The sequence below is a fragment of the Diuraphis noxia genome, unplaced genomic scaffold (assembly GCF_037042655.1).
Source record: "Diuraphis noxia isolate RWA-SAM2 unplaced genomic scaffold, SU_Dnox_SAM2 contig0001, whole genome shotgun sequence".
Taxonomy (NCBI): domain Eukaryota; kingdom Metazoa; phylum Arthropoda; class Insecta; order Hemiptera; family Aphididae; genus Diuraphis; species Diuraphis noxia.
Genome location: NW_028301711.1, coordinates 42,351,855 through 42,379,667, shown reverse-complemented (window position 1 = coordinate 42,379,667; position 27,813 = coordinate 42,351,855). Strand labels below are relative to the sequence as shown.

The following is a 27,813-nucleotide window of genomic DNA, read 5'->3' as shown; positions in this document are numbered from 1 at the left end:
TGCAATAAAATGCAATTTTTTTTTAAAATATGCATATTATGTAAAAAACCTCAAAATATGCGAAAATATGCAAACTAAAATTTCATTTTTGAACTCATCAGGTTGTGATTCAAATTTGTAGCTCATCCAGCAACTTTTTGATGCACTCATTAAAAACATGCAAATGCATGAACTTCCGGGCCCTAATAATAATCAATAAGAATAGGGTTTTGATTCAATTACATTTTTTTTCCGATGTTTCAAAACGTAACGTTTTAAGTGGAATCCGTGTTTTTGGTGAAACTGATTATTTCAATGATATTTTTACTTTGTATTTTTAGATTTCTTCAACTTTGTATGGCATTTTTACATTTAACATTTTTCCACAATTGGTTTTCTAGCGAACGTAAACTGCAAATGCACAAAATGTATTATAGGAATAAAATTAACTATTAAGCATGTTTTAGAGGTATAGGTACCTACATAGGGTTCCGAAAAAGTGTGTGTACCTACTGTATACCTATTGTAGATAAAATGCAACACTCGCTGACCATTCATCATTTTCATATAGGCCATTATATTGCTATAATTATATTATACATATTGCTATAATTATTATAAGTAATTGTAGTACAACTAATACCTATAATGTTCTTATACGAATAATAAAGGAAAAAATAAGTATACCAATTTAGAATTGTTAGTATCCAATTCTGTATACTAAAAAAATTCTTCATTTTACATTTTTATAATTTCTATTATTTCCTATTTTTTCAAATTTATTCTACTTGTCAGAACTACATATTATTTGAAACACACAATTTTCAAAATTTTCTTGGCTTTTTTTGTATTTTTGCGCAGTTTAGATGAGATCAAAATCCTAGCACAATAATAATTGAACAAATGTTTTACAATTATAAATTATAGATGTGAATGGTATGTAATCTTTATAAGCATTAATAGTTTAATCATCAGTTAACTTTAATGTATTCTGCAGTCTGATGATGATTAATAACCACTGTTGTTTATTTCGTAAAATAAGTTTATGCCTAGGTAAAACTTTAAAATGTATATACCGTGACTCATTTAAAACAATTGTATTCCATAATTAGTCCTAAAATAAGTAGTATTTGCAACAATTATTTTTTTTCTAATATTCTAATACCCATATCGATGATTAAACTGTTATATTTTTGGTAATTTTTGTGTTGTTCGTTATTACTGCTGCCTCGGCACCTAGCTATATCATAATAAAATATGCCATACATATTGCGTATATTAAATGTGATTTTATTTTTACGGCTTGTATCGTATTCAACCCTATAGCGCATATATTCAACATTATACTACGCCACACACTATTAATAACAATACACACATAATAATAATAATAATAATAATACGATAGGGATTTTGCAGTGAAGTTCGATCGATTTAAAGCCTTTTCGTGTTTACTCGCATTGCGACAACCGCCCGGAGACTTTAACAAGCTCCGGAGATGATAAGCGCAATAAACAAACGGCCGACGTTATATATACGAGTGGTATGAGGGGAGAGGTTATTTTGTCGATAAACACCGTGGCGGTGATGACAACCAACACTGTGCACCAATGATGAGATCGTCGATTATTGCCGTCGCGTGTCGTTGAAACAACAGAGTTGATAAAAAAATAAAAAATAAAAAACCGTTCTGTTATCGGCCGAGATGCACTATACGTGTATATACAGTGCAGCACGACTATATATCTCGCTAATACGTATTATATATAGCACGTAATAATTATACAGTCGGTGGTGGCAAGGGGGATGGTCGTCGTCAATCATAAAGGCGGTTTTTTGTTAATGCGAATGTCTACCGCGACGGTGTACGCGCGTTATATCGACAACGAGATATCGCAGAAAACTACGTTGGTCGACGCCGCACAGAGTTTAAAATATATTATATTAATATTGTATCCATCGATCGTTCGCAAAACGACGTGCAGGATTTCGTGACGGATTTTTAAAATAAAAAACTGATATAGTTTTTAAAGAGAGAGAGAGAGGGATCGACGTATATTTACGTGCACCTAATATGTATACATAACATTATAACGCGCTGCGTGTTAGAGCATGAAATAGGCATAAGTTTCTCCATGACGGGGGTAGTAAGGGATGCCTTTTTGCACCACACCTTATATGATTAGGTCGAGTTAATTAGTTTTTGGACTGCCGTATATAAAGAAGTAAAAAACGACACAGACTTTTTCTAACATCAAACCCGCGGTCCTAATTCCATCAACCAAACGACCGTGGTTACGTACGAAACCTAACCTGCTGTTCGTATTTATATTTATTATTTTTTTTTTTTTTGAAACTCCGTATGTACCATAATGAATAGGTAACGCAAAGTATTTCAGTACTTTCTTTTTTAGTTCAATAAAAAACAATAGGTAGGTAATATGATAATTGATATGTGTTATCATTTTAATCTTAATACCTAATTTATAATAACTTATTATACACACTAATAATTGTCGAATAGGTACGCGTAATTTTCATTTGTTGTTAACATTGTTTTCTTGCAATCGGTTTAATATTTTTGATTTGTTTCGCAATGTATTATAATATACAAGTATACTAATATACCTGAAAACACCACTGAACACGGGGATTTCGAGTTAACGAGTATTATATTACGGTTGTAACAAATTTATGATAATAATATTAAAACGAGTTTAACAGAATTAACATTTGATTAATTTGTTGGATAGCAATCGATCGCTTAATATTGTAATTGTATGTTAATTTTATGATTTTCGAATGAGTATGTCGTATAACGCTGATGTAGCGCGTCGCGTATGCGTGACGATATCGTTTTACGATTTAATATTTCCAACCCATCAAAACAAACTTGGAGCATAGTTTATCTATCGCTGCCAATAAAACGTCTATTTTTTAGGATAAAATAAAAATAACAATTAAACTAAACCCGTCACTTGTAGGTAAAATAAAAAAAGAAAATAATGATCTTAACATTATTAAATCTGTACTGTAATAACGGGACAGGGACATTAGAATTATACCTACACATGGTTATACTGTATAACCAAACAGAGAAAGTTTAAAATGAACCGACCTAGTATATAATTATTTTGAACGATATCTTATATACGTATTTAGATTCGTAGGTATATACACAATAACACGAATTCATTTCAAATTGATTAGAAGAATAACGTGCATATTATATTTCCGATCGCATAATAACATAAAACCGGAGGTCAATGGGGCGGGATGAGTAATCTAAAATGAATAAATAACGAAACGTTCTATAGTTCTTGCTACAACACTGCAGGTCGGTCGCGAGTAGGCGAAATACATATTATACAAATACGATAGGCGCATTTTACTAGTGCGCATAGGTGAAGTACATACATATTATAATAATTATAACAATACAATATTGGTATTGATGGTATTGTTATATAGTGCAATTGGTGGAGCGGGGTGGGACGCAGCTTACAATAATGAGTACTTGTGCAGCTATAGTGTAGTATACGTGAGGAAGAATCGGCGTTTAAATTATTGTGTATAATACGTTATGATTTATGAACAGGACTGGCGCGCGCGGTAGACGATCGAACTGAGAGCGATTATTTTGGCAATATTGGCCAATAGTCTGCCGTGAGGTCGATCATGATGAAGTAGTGGCAATTCGTATGTGTGTGTGTGTGTGTGTGTGTGTGTGTGTGTGTGTGTGAGAGAGAGAGAGAGAGAGAGAGAGAGAGAAAGAGAGAGATATGTTGTAGCTGCGAATTATCCGTATCGGCTCATACTTATAATAATACGTAAATAGGCAGTTATAATAATTATAATATATAATATATATATATAGGTACATACTATATAATATTATTATTATACATATATATATATATACATATATGGAGTATACATAGTTCAGAGTACGTATATGTGCATAAAACATAAAAGGGTAAGGGTATTATACCTACGAGAGCTGGCTGGAGTTTAACGGTATTATAAATATTATATAATAAAGTTTAACATTAAAAAAAAAAAAAAAACAATTATTAAGATTTAAAAACAACCATTTTTCAATTGCCTACTCATGCATTTTATTACAACACACGTATAGTGTATTGAAAATTACTAGAATCGGTAATATTATAATTTACCGCTTTATAATTATTTTATATATATATACGTATATATCGCGGTATATGCGTAGCCGGTTACAACGATTTCAATATTATATTATGTTCTCAACGTGCTTATTTTTGAACTATAAAAGTTATACTATATTGATGGCTTTGCAAAAACTTATGATTTTGATGGGCCAACCTAAAAATCATATTTATGGATAGAAATCGGGGGAAGTTGTTTTGCTGTAGAAGAGAGACATCTGGAGGTTTCAATATCTATCCTCCCCCATTAAAAATGTTGCCGTGTTTTATTATGTTAATATCGTTAATATTGTTATTTTAAATCATTTTGTTTGAAGCTAAGCTAGGTGTTAAAAAATATTATCTTGCCCGTTTTCCCTCAAGACGTTTTAATGGATTTCCGCCTATGGAAAGGTTTAAATATATCACCGTTGTGTAATATACTACGTTTATATGTATATATTATTATTATTTTTTATATTCTTCATTAAATAGGTAATTAGTTTTATTTTATTTACATTTTATGTTTTAAAACTACGAAAATAATATTTACGTGTGTTTTCCGACTTAACGATGCCGAGGTTGCGTTTCCCTTCCACTCAGTGCACCGAAACCATAAAACGCAAAATTACACGAGTAATAGGTATAGGTACACCTCTATGGCCTACGCCGTTGGTATACGGTACTGATAGGTGAATAATATAATATATTATATTATATATAAAAAAAAACCAAAATACATTTAATTACATCTACAGGGTATATACACTTGCAGCAAATTCATACCATCGGCGTTATCACACATATTACAAACAGTTAAAATACACCGTTGTTGTTTTATTCGGTATACATTACACACACATACATATATATACCGTGGCCGTTGTTTTCGAGTACTTTTATTGAATTATATATATACATGTGTAAGCGCAATAAGCTCATCGTGGCCGTATAGTGACGGTGGTGGAGGGGGGGTAGAGGTAGTGGTGGCGGCAGCGGTGCAATTAATCTCTTAAAAAATCATTTCCCCCGCGCAATACTATCAGCGGCGCAGTAGTGGTAAATTATCATCATCTACCCGGGATTACACACGAGAAAAAAGATACCGCTACCATTATTATCAAGTTTTAACATAAAGCCAACAACAAACAACAAGAGTGTTTAACTTGTGTGCACACCTTACACAACGGCCCGTCGTCGTTTAATAACTATAGTAGTGGCGGCGATGAGTGTGCGTGTACGTGTGTGTGTGTGTGTGAGACTGTGAGAGAGAGTGAGGAAGTGGTGGAGAGGAGTTACACGTCGTTGAGTTTACAACAACAACAACAACAACAACTACTACTACTACTACTACTACTACTACTACTACTACTACTACCACTATAGGATGACGACGACGACGACAACGACAACAACAACAACAACAACAACAACAGTTTAGCAGCACCGCCGCGTCCACCGGCGTATAAGCAACAGCGGCGTGCAAATTATTATAATTAACGACTTGTGGAAACTTTTCATCACCGCCGCCGCCTTAGCCGCACTCGAAATAACAATGTAGCTCCGTTGTGTTTTTGCCGGTGGTCGGTGTGCGAAGCGCCAAACACACGACAACAATAGGTGTGCGGGCGTGTGTGTAATATTATTTGCGACCACGAGAAGAAAGGCTCTGCAGCGCGCGCGTGTGGGCGAGTGAACGTCGGAAAAGGTGTATAAGCTATTTGTAGTTGTACAGCGAAGAGACAGCAGTTTGTGTAATATAGTGTCTAGGTGACGGTATAGTTAGTGTGGGTGTACGGTCGTGTTCGTGTAATATTCGCGGTCGTGTATACAGGAACGGGGTGGGCGACGGCCGGGTGTGTGTGGCGGAGATGTGAGAGGCGGAAACGGCGCGAGAGATGATGACCGCGGGGACGGCAGGAAGAGCGGCACCGGCGACGCTGCTGGAAAAGCGGAAACGGCGGCGGGGGGGGGGGCGGGTTGCGCGTCCGCGCGAGTACAATAAAATAATTGTTAGCGCACTGTTATAGCGTACAATAGGTATATGGTGTGAGTGCGTGTATGTGTGTAAGCATGTCGCATTAATATATTTATACACCTGTGTGTAATCTGTCGGATATGCATTTATAATAGTATCACGCCGACCGGATGATGATGACGGTGTGCCAGTGGACCGTTTGACACGGAACGCAACTATACAGTTCTCCACTACAACGCGATACCACTACGATAAACACTCACATCAGAACAGATAATATATTTATCACGCATGTGTGTAATAAGATAATCATCATCGTGAATTATAATATAGGTATGTATAATGTTCGTCGAGCTCAAACGTGACCGACCTAAGATTCTTGGCTGCCCGTCAGGCGGGTGAAACGCAACGTACGCGTCTTACTGACGAATCTACCCGCACCCACAACGACGCGCACAAGACGTGTGTGTGGAACTCACGCAAGTTTGCGGCACATAATTATAATAATAATAATAATAACAACACTATAATATGATATCGCATAGTCGTCACATTGTTAGAGAGGAGTCAAAGACACAGTCAGGCTCGCTCTAAAACAGAGACAATTTTGATTATTCCGTGAGCTGTACACACACGTTTTCTGTATATGTATATTATAAATTATTGCGCGCACAACACGACGATTGGCCGTTACTTAATGACAGATAACGTCGCCCCGTTCGTAAAAAATCGTAGGTATTATTTTTATTTTTTAATTACATTTATTTTTTATAATATTATACCATTATCGTTCTAGACTCATAGGAGACAGTGTGGCGCACGGCGTACGACGGTGCTCGTCTCGGCATAATCGTACCCACCCACGCATAATATGAGAATCGAGAATATTGTGAGAATATAAATCGCTGTGTCAATCCACTCGCGACTTCGGCCTCGGAATCAACCTGCAGACGTCCTCAGCCGCCGTATAAACGATATGTAAACTCCTCCGAGCGGCGCATATATTATAATATAATACATACATATACATAGCCCCAAAACGTGTGCGCGTGTTTGTGTGTGGGTTGTGCGAACATAACGAGTTCGCCAACAAATGATGGGGCGACGGTGACGGAGAAAAGTTGCGCGCCGGCGGCAACGGCGAAAAACAAATATAGGTACGCGGATATAATACAATATATGTATATGTATACGTTATATAGGTAAACGCGCGCGCGGCGGAGTCGGAGGCGGTGGCGGCTGCGGTACAATTAACGCGGTCGTTACGGCGTGGCGCCGGAGATGTGGTGTTGTAATTATTATCATAACAATAATAATTTATAATAATATAATATATTATTACTATGCGAGTTTGTGCACGGCGCGTAATGATCATAATGGCGTATGACTCGAGCGCGCCGATGATGACCGTTGTTGATATTGTGCGTACTTGCGATGTATACGCGATATCGCATTGTGTGTCATAATACGGCGTTCGCGTTGTTGTTGATATTGTTTGTTGCGTGCGTTGTTGATCAACAGTTTTTGGTGCGAGCGTATACATCGTCGAGGTATTATATTGCAATCTAAATGTGGTTACCTACGTCTATAACGTGCTGCTGATGTGCTGCACTAAGATATACAATACTGATTATATACCTACTGGCACAATTATAAGTTATTCAATAATATAGAATATATATTATGTACTCAGAGCTTCGCGCTGTTGTATAATTGTGGAATAACAACTGTGGTTCATCGCTATGGGGTACACCCCCTCCCCACTCTAGTCCGACTCCCGTCCGATAATTGACGATTATCTATTGTCGATCGCTACCGAAGTACACATTTGGAGGCAAAATGGTACCCTACATATGGGAGACTTTCAAAAAGAGTATTCTTAAAATAATAATAATAATAAAAAAGTAGAAGTATGTATAATAGGAGTTAGTTGGCGAGTGTTATCGGTAGTCTATTATTTCCGATGCAATATCTTATCATATTTTATTATTAATTATTTGCAATATTGTTGAAGGAGAGTGCCCGCGGCAATTATGGAAACCGAGGTGAACTCAATAACCTGTCATATTTTTTTTTATTATAGCTGTTGTTATTACTTATTAGCCTTACACAAAAAACATTGAAATCGATAATGTGATATCAATAGGGCTTGGATTTATGTACAATATTAAGCATTTAATTTATTAAAATATGGAATAAAAATGTATCTAATCAAATACACATTTAATTTATCAATAATATTCAAACTATCATAATTGCGAAGGAAAAGTCAGCTAATAATAGTTTTAAAATAAATTGAATAAGTTACTTTTTATTTGTGCTAAAATAAAATTATTTTTTATTATCTATATAGTCATACATTAAAAAAATTCAAAGTATTTTAAATTCATTTTTACATTTTTTAGTAAAAGACAAAATTATTTATATTATGAAACTGCAATTAGGAGCTTAATATTATGTGACATCCAGCCTTTTACACTACTTTAGTTTAAATACATTATAAAACATGCATTTTATGTGTATATTGTTGAGATGCTATAACGTAAATTTACTCAAAAGTCAAAATATGAAAAAATGAGCAAAATATAATATACGTAGTAGATCATATTATGTATCAATAATAAGCAATTCGTGAATATAACTTAATACATTTAATTAAAGGACACAGTAAAAAATAAATATCAATGCATATAAATCCTAGTTTTGGTTATCAGTTTATCAGTATTGAAAGAACAATGTTTTCCGTCGTCTCTATAACGCCCAAGTATAAGTGATTTAAACTTTCTCTCTCAATTCCCCAATCATAAATTATTATAAATTCTGGATCTGTCACTGGACATATATAAATATATGGTTTTATATATATGATATATAGAAATTCTGCAATTACGAGAGATGTGTGTATAAGAAGGTATATTATCGGAGTTGTTCGTTTTGTTTGTTCTGTTTATTTAGTCATTCCACCGCAGAAACAAGTGACAACCAATCCGACATGCACGCGTGTGTGTAAATTCTGGAAATTGTATTATTTGCACGTACCTGTCTGTAATCTGTGTATATCATTAACGCACTGTGTGCATATTATACACGGATATGCACGCATCTAATTATATATACGAAAAAAAGAAAAAACATTTTTTTTTTTTTTAACTTCATATTTTTACTCTAACGAGTAAAGTATATTTATTCTCTTTAAATATGTACCATAACGAACGGTGGCGACGTGGTGATGATTACGTACCGACTACTAAATAAAATAATACGGGTACGAATTTTTTTCCCCCTTCCACTGTCCGTCCGTCCTATAACCACCATCACAGTTAGTTTTCGTCGATGCATTTTAAGCATTATATTTTTTCTTCTTTAATAATAAATGCCGTCACATTACAAATGTCGCGAGCGGCGGGTGTTAGGGGGTGGCCACGGGGATACGCTGCCTGCGAGTGAAAGTCGTAGAGGATAGATGATTACCAACGGGAGAGGAAGCATAAGCCGCTACCCTCGACTTTTTCCCCTAAGACCGATGCTGAGCCCTGGGTTTGTGACTAATACGCGTTGTATTATTATTGTAGAAATGCGCCACGATGGCGTCATTATTATAATAACTACTCGGTGTATTTGAGTTATTATTATAGTTATATTTATTATATATAACCGTGGTGGACGGTGGCCCCAGGATACGGCGAGTGGTAGGTCTGCAGGAGGGACAGGAGGGAGTATTATTATAATAATAATATTATTATTATTATTATATTATTATTATTATTATTATTATTATTAGTAGTAGTAGTAGTAGTAGTAGTCGGGGCGCATTATAAATGAATTTTCGTAAATAAAATCTGTATGTCCGAAACAGAACAGCCACCGCCGCCGAACGGCTGTCCACCGATCATAAAAAAAGAGCAAAAGACTGAAAAATTATTCATAATAAAAAAACAAAACATAAAACAAGAACAAAATAGTAATTTCTTCAAACGAGTTTTAGACCGGACTGTACGAGCATAAAATCTAAAATCGTAATGATATATACTTAAATATATTTATGATTATTATTATTTTTATATTATGATATAACGTTGGCCGTTGAGTAAAATATGTACACATATTTTTATTATATCACCGGAGCAGATCTCGATGGAGATATCATGAAATAACTATAATTTAGGCGAACTTATAATAGGTTATGCACCTATAACCTATAGGAAATATTGGTAATTTTTTTTTGTATGTATAAATATTATTAAATGTAGGCTGTAAATTTGAGATTCTGTGGGCGTTCTCGCGTACATAGAATATACTATATTTGGCAACGGAAAATTTGCGATAGAAAAACCATAGCGGTCGTTGTTTTTTACTACAGCAACAACAATGATAACAATAATAATAATAACAACAACAACAACGTAATACTTGCGTATTACCTATATGACACTATATATATATATATATATAACGTGAAGGGTGGTAATGATAAAAGAGGACAATATTTTCCGGTATATTTAAGACGACGAGGGACCGAAACACGGGAAGGGGTGTGTATTACGGCATTCGGATACATTCACAATTGGCATATATATATGTATTGTTATGTGTAGAGCAGACCGGCTATTTGGACGACCGTCGCGGGATAAAAACAATGTTATTGCACGATAAGGAGACGAAGCTTACACTCATGCAATAATAGTAATAATAATAATAATAATAATAGTAATGACAATAATAACGATAATGATATCGATGCGGTCGTTCAATAATATGGTAAGGAGATAAATGGTTTAATTTTTTTCACCGATCGTTTAAAAAATAATAAAATATTATATCACGATGACACGCCCCTAAAACTAACTGCAGTGGTCGGGCACAAGGCGATAATGTTATATTATAATAATGATAATAATAATAAAAATGCACATAAAAAATATATAGGTTGTTTATATACTGTTATTATTTAGCCATAAGTATATACCACAATAAGTATATAACAACCCTGATGGCCACTGGCCACGCCATACGTGTGTGCACTCCTAAACGATAATCCACGTTTTGTATGACGTTATAGTAGCAAATTCTCGGTCAATTATCGTTATTATATCCGCTTGTTTACGACCCGTATACTCGGGTGGGCCTATTTACAGAGCTTCCGATCGAACGACCCCTTTGCTAGTAACCACCTAATACCTCCAATAAACGTATACACACACACACACACACACACACACACACACACACACACACACACACACACACACACACACACACACACACACACACACACACACACACACACACACACACACACACACACACACACACACACACACACACACACACACACACACACACACACACACACACACACACACACACACACACACACACACACACACACACACACACACACACACACACACACACAAACACACACAGAGTTACTCCTCCGTTTGACCGTGATAATAACGACTGCGACAAATATCACACATACGAAGGCGAAGACAATCATGATGATTATGATGATAAACCATAAGACTAGTACAATGTACATTGACATGCGTTATTATTATACATATACGTTATTTGCTAAATAGTACACACATACACACACACATATATATATATATATATATATGCGTGTTTGATTATAAATAATACGACTCAAAACTTGTTTGATTCCGTGTAAGCTCTGCAAACGTTAAAGTTTACCACTCCGCCAAGTATACACAATGTGTTATATATATACGAAACGATGTGTATATGATTATAATTGGAGGTAATGAAGTAATCGACGACCACCGACGCGCGACGCCAAGTTATTTGCTCTGTGTATATAATAATAATAATATATGTCGGTATAATGGTACTACGACAGCTAGTGTTTATCAACGTCTGTGGCGAATATAATAATATAATATACTATCAAATATTATCTGTCGTGGCTGCAGTTCTAAAATATAGATACCTAATATATTATTATATTATTTTGTAATATTATTTTTGACGCGGAATTAATAATAAAATTGTTTAATATAAGACATGTTTAAAAATAAAAAATAAGTGAAAGTTGTTTAATTATTCACACTACATTAGTGTAACAGAAAAAAAAGAAACAACCGAGAAAGCCAAATAAAATCGTTCTAATAATGTTGCAGTGTTTAAATCGAATTAATTAACATCCACGTGAGTTTTACGATAAATTATTAATCCGTATAAACTGATGATTATTAATTATACTAGGTTATAATTCGAATTTTGATTTCATCGTTAGGGACCTAAAAAAGAAAAGATGTTTTAGGTAAACCTGTATCTAATCATTAATATCTAGTGAACAAAATTTATTTAGTGCTATTCCTAAAATAAAAGTCACGCCCGCCTATGATTGCGTCCATGTTGATAAAAATCAAAAATAATATTATTCAAGTTTTTGTTATAATATGTAGGTACATCAAACTGTAAGGTAAGGAAAATATGGTGGTTAATTAATAATAAAACTGTAAAAATCATCATAATTTCAAATTGAATATATCATTTTATATATATTTCAATATTATTACACACAAATATGAAATTGGGTTGTTATTATTGGAAAATTGGGTCAATAACTTGTTTTTAACTTCAATAAATATGATGTGTGCAGTTTTATTTTTTAATATACACATTTGATCGATAACAGTAAATTATATAGTTTCTGTTTTTGGTGTGGCAATTTATAAAAAGTCTAACATTATATCTTTTTACATATTGGTTTAATAGTTTTATATTTCAAGATGTACCACTAACAAAATATAACCATCGTATGAACTATTTTTAAATAACAATAAGATTTCTACAGAATGTTATGTAGTCGTTTAAAGTTATACGTAATTGAACATAAATAAGAATAAGAAGGACAAGAAAAAGAAGTAGCTCTGCTGTATACTTAGTATGATTTTGAATGCACCTAGATACCTGGTTATTGAGGTCAATGTAATGTATAAAACTGTTAAGCTTGAATTCAATGATAAATCATTGGAACAATAAAAACATTTCAGAGAACAGATGGTCTATATATCTTTAAAGATATTTTATGATGTATTTAATTTCTTTTACTTATTCGGTAAGTTGAACAAATTCAAATACATATATTAAAATATGGTATATGCTATATGGTATAATAGATTAGTCCACATTTTTAAAATATATTTGTATAGAAAATGTATTTATTTATTTATTATTATTTAAAATTGTATGTATAATAAGTAAGAATGTTGATTTTCAAGTTTTTACAATCATTATTTTTTGAAAACAAAAATATAAAATCATTTGATAAGAAATATTTATTGTACTTTTGAATAACATTTCAACATTATCAAATTTCATCAAAATTTAAATTTAAACCACTCATATAAATAAATGTGACTTTACGTTAAATATTTACCCTTAATTTCAATAGAAACAATTTATGACGAATCTTGAATTATATGATAATTTTTATGATTTTTTAACTACTAAATAATTTGGAAATTTTGCGCAATATAGTTATTAAATTCTATGAAAATATAAATTCAAACTACAATAATAAAAAAATGTGACAATCGTGTATTTTCAATATTTTTACCTGTAAGAATATCTCTCATCTCAAAAGTTAAAAATTGTAAATGTATATAAACAGCATAAAAAAGCCGAAATGTTTTTAAAATGTAAAGTTGTAGGTATATAAAACGTTTATATACATTTGAGTGTATACTTCAAGTTTAGTATCTCCGGTTATCCATTTTTGAATTAAAACAACAAAATTAAATCGATTTCGTCAAAAACTGGTGTTGTGTAAATATTCTCGCTCTCCAGTAATTTTTTTTTATTTTCTCCGATTATTTTGAAAAGTACCAGAACCACCCTCAGCATTAAAAATTGAATCATTTTTATACTATAAAAAGTGTCTTCAGACACGAAAAAAAGCACACTCGCCGTAATTCAAATGCCAATACTTACAAGCATCGTCCCGAATCTAAAAACTAACATTTTTATTGTATTTAAATCAAGTCATTTTAATTTACATTTGAACGACATTAGTTTATCGTTTATTTCATACACATAATGTACTAACTTAATGCACAGGAATTTTTAATATTTACATAAAATATATTATATTAATAGTAGTTATTATCTGTTGTTAATTAATATTATTTAAATTTGAGGTAAACTGTAAGTAAAAATCGTAATAAATAGTAGAAAATTTAAAAATACGACGTTCATCATCTTAAAGGCTTGTATCACAATACGAGTTGGTCGTTAAAATATAATCACATAATTGTGTATGATGACAATATATTATATTATATATGTATAGTTTATGAATATGTTAAATATTATACAGTTGCTTCATATTTCCTTGCATGCGGTCATTTTCTCCGGCGGTGCCTACCTCATTTACTCAAACAACGAACTAATAATACACGGTCACTGAATTGACAGTGACAAATCGATGCCATATTTCAGCTGAAAATTGTTTTAAACTTATTTTACTTTTACTTATATCGCACTTTATATATATATATATATTATTAATTGTAAAGCGGTTATATTACTGATTTTACTGCTTCATAAGTATTGTAGGTAACATAAATGATTTCTGAAACGTGATTGGTTGTTGTTTTTTTTCTACTTAACCGCAATACTAATAAATGGTAGAACCATACAGTCTCTTAACACTCCAAATAATATAATATTTGTCACAAGTTTGGAATTGTTCATGGTTAATGGTACTTTCTTGTATGATATATTATGTGCAAAACTGTTTTAATTGAAACAATCATCATGAATATAATATGAACGTCAATTATTCGGTCATGAGTGTCTGGAGAAAAATCGTCAGGCCTAAAGTTTTAACATATATCATATGTATTATCTACGTAATTCCCTTATAATATAGAAAATAATAGTTTCTCTAATGAATATTAATAAATGTTACGTGAGTTATAATAATTATAGCCTTTTGAGCTTATATTTCATTTTATCATGAGTAAACCTTACAATAATAAATGTAAGCACGTTATTATTAAAACTATATAGTTACACTATGGTTATACACCCTTTATACGCGCTTCATTTCGTTTCGTCGATGGCGCCCTTTGATAGTTTGATCGGAATAAATACGAGTAAACAAATTTTCACGTAATTAAAACCTATATTTTCAAATTAAAATCCGGTAAAAGGGCATTAAGTGGTTTTGAAATTTGTATCGATCCACAATTCCATTAGAACGTTTAATTGGTTTGGGCTTACATACAACAGACTTATAATGATTTTAATAATATGATTGTGTACTGCAGAAACGTGTATAAATATTTATTTATTCCCAAATATTATGTTTTTAACTGTGCCGCCAAGACGAAGTGTATTATCATTTAACATTTTTACGAAAAACATATTTTTATACTTTAACGGATTACCAATTTATGGTTTTCTATTTCTTAACACATTATCATACGTACGGAAACTCAGTCGGTCGGAAATCGTATGCGTGAAATATGTACACGCCGTTTTCGTCAGGAATGAAAAACATCATTAAATTTTCAAGAGAATCTCAACATTCTACGATGTAAAAAAAAGGACTTAAAAATAATATCAATGTAAATCTTAGGTCCGCGTTTCCGTGATTTCATTTTAATCTTATACCAGGTATAAATCGATGTGTAATTACGGTAGAACCTCGGTTATCCAAATGTTATTTCGTTTTAATTCATATATGTATTGAATATTGAACGTCAATGCGTAAAATATCACTATACACACGCCGCCCGCAGCTTATAATCGCGTAGTAGCAACTCGTCGAATAAAAATTAATCAGTTTGTCAAAAACAAATAATAGTGCATAGATTATAATAAGTGTGTAGTACTTAGTAATACCTAAGTAAAAACATAATATGTAATGTGCAATAAAAAAGTCGATAATATGCAATACTAGTTCTATGTTCATTGAACAAATAATACTTATTTTTATTTTTACTGATCTTTTGACCATCTGAACTCTGTGTGGTCCCAATTAGTTCAGATAATCGAGGTTCTACTAGGAGTTCAAATTGAACCAATGAGTGGTTATTATATTGATTAGTGGTAATTATAAGTGAGATTTAATTTTAATTAATAACGCGCGACATATCCGCTACAGAAAGTAGTTTTATTTTTAGATTTTTTTTTTAGTTTCACAGTAGATCTAGCAGCTGTGTGGAGCACTTTAATATTGACCACGGAACTCCGTAAAACTTCGAACGTTTTTCACTCGAAATTGTTTTTAAAACGCGTTTTATTTATACAATAATAATATAGGCACACGTACACAATACGTTTTTCGTTTTTATCAAATTAACCTAAGAAATTATACCATGTCCGAAAAACGGTTAGTTTAATTTGTATACGTGTGGCCACATTGATAAAATACCAACATTCCACGTACTTGGATATAATTACAATGCTTTTATAAGTGCGTGTTTAACCGAACGAGTGTTGAATTGTATAATATAGAGACTCACGAGTATACGCCTGTATTTACAACTCTTTAAATAAGTACCGGCAAAGTGCATCACCGACCTTTGAACATATTATTGTACTACTTACTTTACACCACGCCGTTTCGAGTTTTCGGCGTTATAACGGTTAACAACATTCAAATACAGTTTTAAATTAACTTACGTGTACGGTAATACTGCTGCAAATATAATATAATATATTGTGTGTATAATATTTTGTTAAGCACTCGAACGTTAAGATAATATAATAATATATGTACACGTTCTCCATACGGTTAGATGGGTGCCAACATTTTGTTTACATCTGTCACGGTAATCCAACGCTCTACATTAGGAATACACACACTAATCCAAACAAACCTATACTAAAGGCCCATTCACAAACTTGTGATAATCATACCAAATTTCTTATAAATAGCATCTAATTGATTGCAAGAGTTTCACTATGACGACATAGAGTTTAAACACTAACTCGCATAGTTATGTGCATTATGTACCTATATGACAAAAATACATAATTTAGTGTAATTAAAAATAAAAATTCTCATTTATGTACTTTTATTTATTTCATTTTTATTTCATATAACATATTATAATTGAATATCTATTGGCTGAAGAAATTGTATGTATTGTTTGAATTATGTTATATAAAAAAAAGTTTTCCGTTGTGATTTGGACGTACACATTTTTATATGTAAAGTGAATAAAATCGTATACATGTGATATGTGAAAGTAAATTTAGGTATTTATTAATGAATGTCAATTAAAATTGAATTCTTTTTTATATAGTAATCGGTTTGTTGTTTACATTTCAAAAATAACACATTAAATTACATTTATATATAAAAAGCATATAGGTACAATTTTCAATGATTTTTTAAAAGCTTATTTGCAAACATTTTCCAGCAAAAAAAATGACTTTTTTTGTATAATATGTGAGTATGTAGAAATGTAAATTTTTTTTGGAAATATATCAAAATAATAATGGACCGTATTTAAAATTGAACGTTTCATTTAATATTATTGTAACACGGTGATTTGTATAGGCAATTTCACTACACTAATGATATCCAAGCAAGGATTTGCCTACCTCGTATTTATTATATTATAATAATTTTATTATTTACTATTAAATTTTTATTCCAAACATTTTTCGTCAAGGCAATCTAGTAAAAATAACTTTATTTCGAAAAATATCAATTCTCGGTAAATTGAATCGATCTTAATTTACTTTAAATATACTTAAATAATACAATTGGAAGCTTATGATCAGTAAGTTATTAGTTGCGACAAATTTTAGTCAAACCTCCGTCTTCGATAAACTGTCAATTTAAATTTTTCTATAGAAAAATATTTTTCCATTTCACGTTTCATCTCATAATAATGGATATATTTTTCAATAGACAACTCATTATTAGTTCTTCCACAACTCACTTTGTTATTAGCATATATGATTGTGAAATTATGAAGTAAGTGTGTATCATATATTTTTTTTTAATAACATTTCATTTTTTTTTATGAAATAAATTATAGAAAATACAACGTCATATTTTCACATTGAAATCTTATAGGAGTACAATATTTTTTTCATACATGCACTCTATATTATATTTTGTCGTTTAAATTTGAATTACTCTGAGAAATCAATAATGTTCTGCTTACAAAATGAATATAGTCGGAGAATTTATTAGATTTCCCACTATTTATTTTTTATAACGCCTCTCCTGTTAATTCGCTCTGTCAATAAATATAGAACTTTAGAACTTACGTAACGTTTTAAATAATTCGCATTTATTTAGTCGGTTGTTTTTAATGTAATCGGTAATCATGAAAAACAAAACATATATATATTATATATATATAGGTATATATAAACTTCTATAAAATTTTTATCACTTATCGCAACTTATATTGTACATATAAAATATTATTAACATATCATGGATTATGACAAAATTCATGTATTTAAAAATGAAAATTGTACTATACATACATTGTACCTACTATACCTAGTTTATTTAAGTACAAGATACTAACGGTATGTATACGCATTGACGATTGATAAAATTATGTTATGAATATTCATAGATATTTCCTAACAGTATTAATGGGATTAGTCGACAAAAATATCCAAAGTACAAGAAAAAAATGTTTTTCATATTATTTTTCATATTAACAGTTCGCATACCATGTGTAACATTTTATGTATTAAAGCCCTTGCCGCGCTCTCTGCCACCATCACTTTTAATTATTCGCAATTAATGATTATTATTTTATAGACAGTTGACGAATGTGATTTGAATGATTAATTTTCTGTTCGACACAATATTGAAAATAAAAATATAATGTCCAACGCATCAATCGCATCCCTACTCATTACAATATACCTATGCGTTTTAATACTATCAATTTTTTTTTGTCTGTTGGCTGTTTAATTTTAAGTGCCGTGTTCATCTCCGTACCTATATATTACCACTGTCCATTCCTGTGTGTCGACGCATCGTCATGACGTGTGCCGCTAACGCGAAGTATACTTTTTTTCAACCCCATCCCATTCGCCTCAACCCCAAGCGCACTCCCCGTACCATTTTCTGCAGCCATATTTATCGTTATTATTTTGGTTATCCTCGAACAGCGCATCTTTCCGCCCTCAACCCGCAGCTCCGTTATTTTTCGATTACAGGTGTGGCTGTATAAAATGCATATATATTCATAATATAATGTATGCATTTATACATAAAAAAATATAAAATACATATACGTGCGCATATATATAGGTACATAATATATATATATATTATATTATTGTATATAAAGTATAAACGTCAACGACCAACAGCGACGATTGTTATCACGGTTTGCTCCGCTATTTTTACCCGACCACCACCGTAACCTTCACGCCGCCGCCTTCTCGAGCTCGGCACTGCTATACTCTCCCGCGAGACCCACCAACTACAACCACCCCTTCGCCACACAAACACACCCACTATATGCGTATATATACTACTATTATTATCGTAATCGCCGCGTCGTCGTCATCTCCACAAACACACACACACGATCTCACGTGCATATATATATATATATATATATATATACACCTATATACGTTTGTACACCTTTTTCCGATCCTTCCCCCCCTAACCTACGACATCGCACAGAAGAAAAACGAGACAATGTCAAATCACACACGCATTACCCGCAGAGCGGCACAAAGTCGTTGGGTCCCCGAGCCGCGATGGGCAGGGTGACGGAAAGGCGCGAGGTATACTCTAGGAACGCCTCATCCACCAGCCACTAAACTACACATCCGCCACCCCTTGGTACTACCCTATTATCGTCGTACTTCCGCCACCGCGTATATGTAAAATAGTTTTGTACTATTTATTTTACGCCACCGCCGTCGTTCGGTAACACTTTTTTTTTCTACTCTCGTCGGAGGTAATGTCCAATTTAAATACGACAGCGCGCCGCCCGCCCACTGTTCGGCACCGACCGACGTTATTTATTGCTTTTTCTATAGGCTATTTTGCCCAGTAAACGGGCGGCCCGACACACACGCACAGTAGGTACGTATTATACTTCGTTGTCGTCGTCGCCGTCGTCGTAGTTCGCCACCGCACTCCCGTCATCACACACACCGAGCCTAAAATAACAATTTGATCAAAGCGATCGCGAGTGTGGCGGCGGGTGCTAAATCGTTTACGCTACGGCGACGATATCGACCACACACACACCCCTATACGTGTGTGTTGTTTAATAAATATATATATACGTGCGTGTGTGTTGTTTAATAAATATATATACGTGTGTGTGTACGTTTACGGCGACGTGTCCATTTTCTTTCATTTTCGTCGCCGCTGCCTACGTGACGTTCACCCGAGATTAATAATAATAATAATATCTCCCGCCTTAATTTTAACAAAATAATGGGATCTTCGTCGTCTGCTATACCGTCATAATTATAATAGAATTATTATTAATATTTGTACACACACAAACACTCAATTCGTTGACGAGAATCGAATTATTAAAATGTTTGCGTGATGAGGTGAGCAGCTGCCGGATAATAATAATATTATTATTGTTATTACTATTGTGCGACCCACCACCGCGCGTTATATAATATTATATATACACTGATGACGTACAATGACGAATGATTACGCATACACTGTCTTTTATAATATATTCGTAATTTTCATTACATTAATGATAATTATATTTTCATCCCGAAGACGCGGTCGGTAATATAATTTGACTGATTTGTTGGGTTGAGTGTCCTCGCAGCATATTTTAAAGTCATAATCAAAATATAATATGTAAAACACATCCTATATGTATCTATCTATGCTGCTTATCCGTTTATAAATACATAATTTACATACGCCGATACAAATATTACTTAAATATAATATATATATTTATACATAATTTGTTATGCAATATATAATAACATAATATTACTTTCGTCTATTAACAGGTCAGTATAATTTATATTTGTTGCAATTGTGAACGTTCACTGCAGTTGGTAAATTCCGACAATCACCCGCGAATGTTGACACGGATATGTTGGTTATGTGTACCTATATCCTAATATTTGTATTTCATTATAATTCACTTATGGTTTTTTTAAGTAATTATGTTGTAGAATAATTATGTAACTCCAAACGCATTCAGCGTCCTATACCTACATTGTATTTTATTGTATCCATATTATAGTCACTTTATATATATATATATCCATGGATATATAATGATATGCCTTAACTCTAAAATAGAATAGTAACTTGAGATTTTGTAAGCCTTTTCGACAAAGACCGTATATGCCGTACAGTATAGTTTCAAATAATAAAATGTTTGTCAGCAGTTAAGAAAAAAAAATCTCCTTATTGAAACGTGCAACAGCCGGTTCGATTATCAAACACACTGAAAAATGTCGTTTTTCCCGTTTAATATGAAATACAATTCGTATCCACCTATATGTATATAATAATATATGATCATAGCACTAAAGCGTCAAGCAAATTTATGTATTTACTGTTTAATTTTATTATTCCGATATAAATTTTATAAAACAACTGACAAACCGTTCATATCAAAAACATATAATTTTGGTACAATATATATGTATATATATATATATATATATATATATTATGTGACTATTTATATAATATTTACTAAAATATTATTTATTTTATTATGTATGTACTTTCATTACAGTGAGCACAGTAACGGTGACTGCTGTTCGTGGTTCTGTGGCTTGGCTGCCGTGTGATATAGGTGGTGGTAATAACGATGGTTTGCCAAAACAACCAACAAAAGTCACGTTGACTGGAGATGGAGAGGAAAATACCAAGGACTTGACCAATACGATCGAAGACCGAGCTTACATGGTACTGTGGTTCAAACACCATTCGACGACGATCCGTCACCGGAATAGTAAATCAAAAAATAAGAAAATATGGTCCGGAGGAAAACCTCTGTATAGGTAATATAACAGCAGTTTAAATGAAAATTTGATAGGTATAAATATTATTCGAAAATGTATCCAACGAAAAAACTGAGTATTTTATTTCATTAAAAATGCGACCTTCTGAAAATAGAGGTACGACGTTTCGTTTCAGTGAGCCCTGTCCGGTCGTCAAGGTTCCTTTTATGCACGCATTTCTAGCGCGTTGTTTTCTACCCGATTCAGAATTTGAGACCCACGTCGCTATATTGAATACAGGCATAGACTAAATGACACTATGAATAGACAACAACAATTCAATTATTTTTGCTCATTATTTAAATTTTGATTTGACTTACTATCGGCGTATAGTGACAAGAGGAGATGAGAAATAAGTAAATACTCGCATCTCCTAGCTGCCACTATGCGGCTGAGGTAAATCCGATTACAATAATGAGTGATATATATGTTTGAATTGGCGTTTCCTAAAAGCTGTTATGTTATTTAATCTATGATACAGACCTGCAACGGTTTTCAATCTGTGAGTAACAACCGTAGCTTATAGTTGTGGCCATAAATTAGTTATTAGCTAATGACAGGTTTTGAATAGGTAGGCATTACTATATACTTTTGAATAATGATTGCTAATGATTCGGGATACCATTCGATAATCATGCATTTCATATTCTTCTTTTTTAGTCAAATAGTTTTATTCTAAATTTATTCGTATAACATATTGCAATTATTAGAATTAAATGTTTTAGATTAAAATTATACTTATTGCAGTTTTATCATAGTATAATATGATTTGAAGATGTATTTTTAATTTTTATCTTTTAATCTCAATAGTAAACCCAAATTCGAAAAATGATTTAATGGCAATAACTACTTTCCTTGAATTATAATTAATTAAACGTTATATTAAAATGTTTCATGTAGACCACTGTGATTGCAATAATAACTGCAAGCTATAATATTTCCCTGCGTGGGTCAAGCAATTTAATTGATTTTAAAATCGTGCCAAATTTAAAGTTCCTAAGTAATAGACCAATTCTGCTCTAAAAATATTTCACATTTCACATTTAAACTATGACAAGCATTAATATGGTATCATAACGATAACATAATAGTTGAACTTAAAAAAATAAATAATAATAATAATAATAAAAATAATAAAATAGCCTTCTCGAAAGTCAAAGATACGATGAGATTCCCGTTAAACGTAAATTTTTTATCGGTTTTCACATAATATACAAGTCTTATTTTGTCATCGTGGAAAATGGCTGTGCACAGAGCGTATGCGAAATGGCGTCTATAGTCGGAATGGAAATAAAACATCGTCGCCGAATCCGATGAGAAGTCCGGCCCGCGCGTATAATAAACAATCCTTCTGTATCCCAAAACCGCTAACGTTTTTCTCTCCAACCACTTATTAAAATGTTTAATTAACTTAACCGCGGTTATAGTTTTGACGTGCGTGGAAGACCGTTAGCTCACGCGTTGAAATGGTCTTCGGACGAGGAGAGCGGAGGATTCGGTCCCAGGGCGTCGTTTGTGGTGTTCGGCGGCGGCGTTAACAGTGGACGAGGAAAATGGTCGAAACAGCGTACTTTGCTGTTGGACGACTACAACGGCGCCCTGTACGACAACAGTAGCAAAGCAGCGCTCAAAGTCACCAACGTGACAGAACAGGACGCAGGGGCTTACAGGTGCCGAGTAGATTTTCGTGATTCACCTACCCGAAACTATCGAATAATCCTGCGAGTCATAGGTTAGTAGAATATATATGTCCTATGTAGATTTATATTATTGTTAGTGTGCGTAGGCTTTGGCTAGGCTATATACTGTTAGGTTTGCCTTTTAAGTATTCACGTCATTATTCCAGTTTCTGAATAAAAGTTTATCGGAAACGTAATTTTACTTTATTTCAGATCTCACCATCGTAGTATGTACATAATATAATATGCTTACACAAAAATCGATAAAAATTTCGGTTGGACTGATTTTAATTTATATTAATTATAATCATCAATTTATTTAATTATTTAATGTACCTATACGAAATAGGATTAAACAATTCATAATAATTAAAATAAACAATACTCTTACAAAAAGTAATTTATAGTAAGTAGGTAGTGATACACTAATACTAATAACTATAAAGGTAATACGAGATATTTCATTTTCTGAATATGAATTTATTTATTTTTCATATTTTTCTACTAACAGGTACCTTTTAAATATAACTGTATAACTTATAAACAACGCATTATTTTGACACCAGACACTCATTAGTTTACTCGGATGACTTTTGTGCTACCTACCTATTTTAGAGAAAAAAAAAGTTTATTTATAACTAATTTTAAGGTCCGTTACATTTAAGTTTAGTGCCGGTCCGTTGCATATCGGGGGACAGTGTGGAATTTTACGGGGCCCATATTATTTTATAAATCGGTAGAAGTTTGTATGGAATATGTTGTTTAAAACGTGTACATGATTTTTGCAGGGAAAACCAATAGGTAATATTCTAATATCTTGTTTGAAATCTAAATTTTAATGTCATTAAATAAAAATCAACTAAATTAACGAAAAATATTGATAATATTTTAAGTACCTACCTATTACCTAAATATAGTTTTTAAAATTATATACTTAAAACGTTTATTTTATTTTTTCATTACTGGAAATTTATCAACTGTTATATCATTACATTTATATTGCAAATATTTTGGATTTTATTTATACCATCAATACTAATTATTACCGATATTATGTTATACTTTCTATTTTACGAGGGGAATCTGAATTATACACATTACACACATTGATCAAATTTATCAAAACTAACATTAAAACAAACATTTTTATCCATGCCTGTAGATTATTTTTTTGTTATAGTCAGTTTGAAGTTTGCGAATGTGGGAAGTAAGTTTGATGGGACTCAAAAGTATTTAAACATGGACTTAATCAATATTATGTTTTAAATTTCATGGAACTGAATTATTATTCAGGTACCTCAAAATAATCCAAGATTCAGTTAATTCTAAAATTTATAGGATTCAGTTCGTTATAGCATTATTTAATCATACCAATATCATCTTGAATTCCACTACTGATCGGAGCAGGATATTTATCTTTAAACGTTGATATACAAATGTCTGTTATTTTGCAAATAGTGTATTATTTATAAGTATTTAAATAGGAGAATAGTGCGCATTAGGCTATATAGTCTTGATTCTCCACTTGATCACTTCCCTAATCTAAACTTTAAATGTACTTAAATAGTATATTATTGGTTTAGTAATCGATAACATATAGTATATAGGACATAGGTACCGAATGGATATATTTGAAGAATTAATACGTGTTAGAATATTAAAACATAAATATACATAATTAGTGTTATTATACCATTATTATATAATACAAACATTTTTCATAGATCTTTAAGATATTATTTACCTATTATATGCCTGCTTATATTTGATTGATAAATAATCACTGACATCATAATATACCTGTATATTAATCTTATATCAGAAACATGCGACTAATTAATTTGAATTTTATGTCAATGTATAGTACCACCCGATAAAATGACAATCGCTTATAACGGGGTAGGAACGGAAATCGACGGAGGATCGCATCACATCATCGGTCCAGTACCGGAAGGCGGTCGATTAGTATTGGAGTGCCGAGTTCAAGGAGGTAAGCATTTAATGTTATTATTCTTATGATTTATAACAATGGGTACTTCCATAAACAATCGAGTCTACACAATATAGTCTAGTGCTGTGATAATATGGAGTATTTTATGGCTATAATAATAATAATTAAAAGGTGATACGTATTTGAGTTGTATTAGACGACGAATTTTTTTGTCTAACAAATATATGATTTTTAGTGTTATAAAACTGGCATGCAGGCATGGAAAATGGATTGCACAAGGATACCAACTTAATATTTTCAACTTTCCACAAAATATTAAATAAGGTTGAAATTACCCAACTCCAATTTTTTTCCGTTTTTTATATTTCATTTTATAATAAAATCATATATTTTATCATTTTAATATGGACTGATATTTATGCGATATTCAAACCGTAATTCATAAATTTTTACTCCAAATAAGGGTGATGAAATTATGAAAATAATAATTAAGGAGGGATGACACATCACCCTTTGTTTTATCAACATAATTATATAATTATATTTCTATTTTTATTTATTATTAATAACTATATGAGAAATAATTAGTAGAAATTAGTAAGTACTCTGAGTTGTATACTGATGACTAATGTATAAATATACTATAACTGCTGAGAGTTACATTCAAAAAGATTTGAACAATCACAATTTTTTAAAGGGCCATCATTTTTTAAGGGCAACGAAATGTACGAGGTCAGCTATAGTTAATAATATAATAATAGCGAATAAACAAATTACAATGTGAGATCTGTAAAAAAAAAAATAAAAAAAATAACAACATGCATTTGTGCAAAGACTGATCGTCTATAGTGGTAACGCGATAGACGCAGACGCATGAAGAATTATTGTTGTACAACTTATGTCTGGTACAGGCTTACAGCATGTTCGACGTTGTTTTAAGAATACGATTTGTCGATGGATTCTGGCATATAAAAATGGTTGATATTATGTCGGTTTGTTGACGAATTATTATTGTATACGCTTTGTTCGGTTACTTGACATGTCAATATCGATAATATACTTATATTTAACCTCTACGCCCACCGCCTTCACGAACGAGAAATCGGCGTATTTACAATATTTAAATATGTTGTTACCTATGTTGTAACCTAACACGATGAGTAGGTATACTGTAGAATGTAGATTACGTGACAGTTTAATGATGGGACATATTGTAATGAGCCCGATTTGTACACGTCTTAATGTCGATTCATTGAATGTGTGACACATATTATACCTAATCCAAATAACGATTTATTTACGTTATTCGATTTCATTTGTACGAAAAAGCGTTCGGTATACCTATACACAAGCACCTATATGTACACCTTTTTTTTTAATGTACATGCCCGGAAATCGAATTCAACGAAAATGTACTATTTCTCCCCCCCCCATTATAAAATCATCTATATTAGTGAACTGACTTATTTTATAGGTAAACCCAAGCCACGGGTGCAGTGGTACTCCGTGAACGGCAAAGTCACATCGTCGCTCGGTACGAGAAAAATCATGGATCTGATAGAGGAAGTATCTTACGGAAACGAAAACGACGACGAAGAAATAACTACCAAAAGTCTTGTGATTCATCAGTTGAATCGAAACCATGCTAATAGTACTTATACGTGTCTGGCAGGAAACGACGACAACACCATGCAATCAAATCTCCGAATGACAGTGCTGATAAACATGTACCGTAAGTATTTCATATAACTTACAACGTATATTATAGTCAATCAACAATCGGTGAATATAATAATTAAAATTATAATTTAATCTCAAAATGTACAATATAAAATACTTACATGTCAAAACCCACAATTGATTGTTTTATAGTATGAATATCTCACTTTAAAAAAATTTCTATTTATAAAATTATGTCAAATTATATACTATTTTTATAATTTTTTTTATGTTCATGTTTTTATTTTTGGGATATTTTCACTTAAAAAATATAAGTATATATATAAATTTAAAACATTAAATTATTATAAAAACAAATGTTTTTTTATATATGTAACATTAATA

At 32.1% G+C, this 27,813-nt stretch overlaps 1 protein-coding gene across 1 annotated transcript in view; it reads left to right on the top strand.

Annotated features, from left to right (window-relative positions):
• Nucleotides 1-27,813, top strand: part of LOC107169413 (uncharacterized) — a 71,216-nt gene that overhangs the window by 20,481 nt on the left and 22,922 nt on the right. The window contains exons 3-6 of the mRNA XM_089216716.1: nucleotides 21,852-22,119; nucleotides 23,547-23,851; nucleotides 25,663-25,788; nucleotides 27,224-27,481. Of these exons, the coding sequence (XP_089072842.1) occupies nucleotides 21,852-22,119; nucleotides 23,547-23,851; nucleotides 25,663-25,788; nucleotides 27,224-27,481 (957 nt within the window). The remainder of the gene's footprint in view (nucleotides 1-21,851; nucleotides 22,120-23,546; nucleotides 23,852-25,662; nucleotides 25,789-27,223; nucleotides 27,482-27,813) is intronic.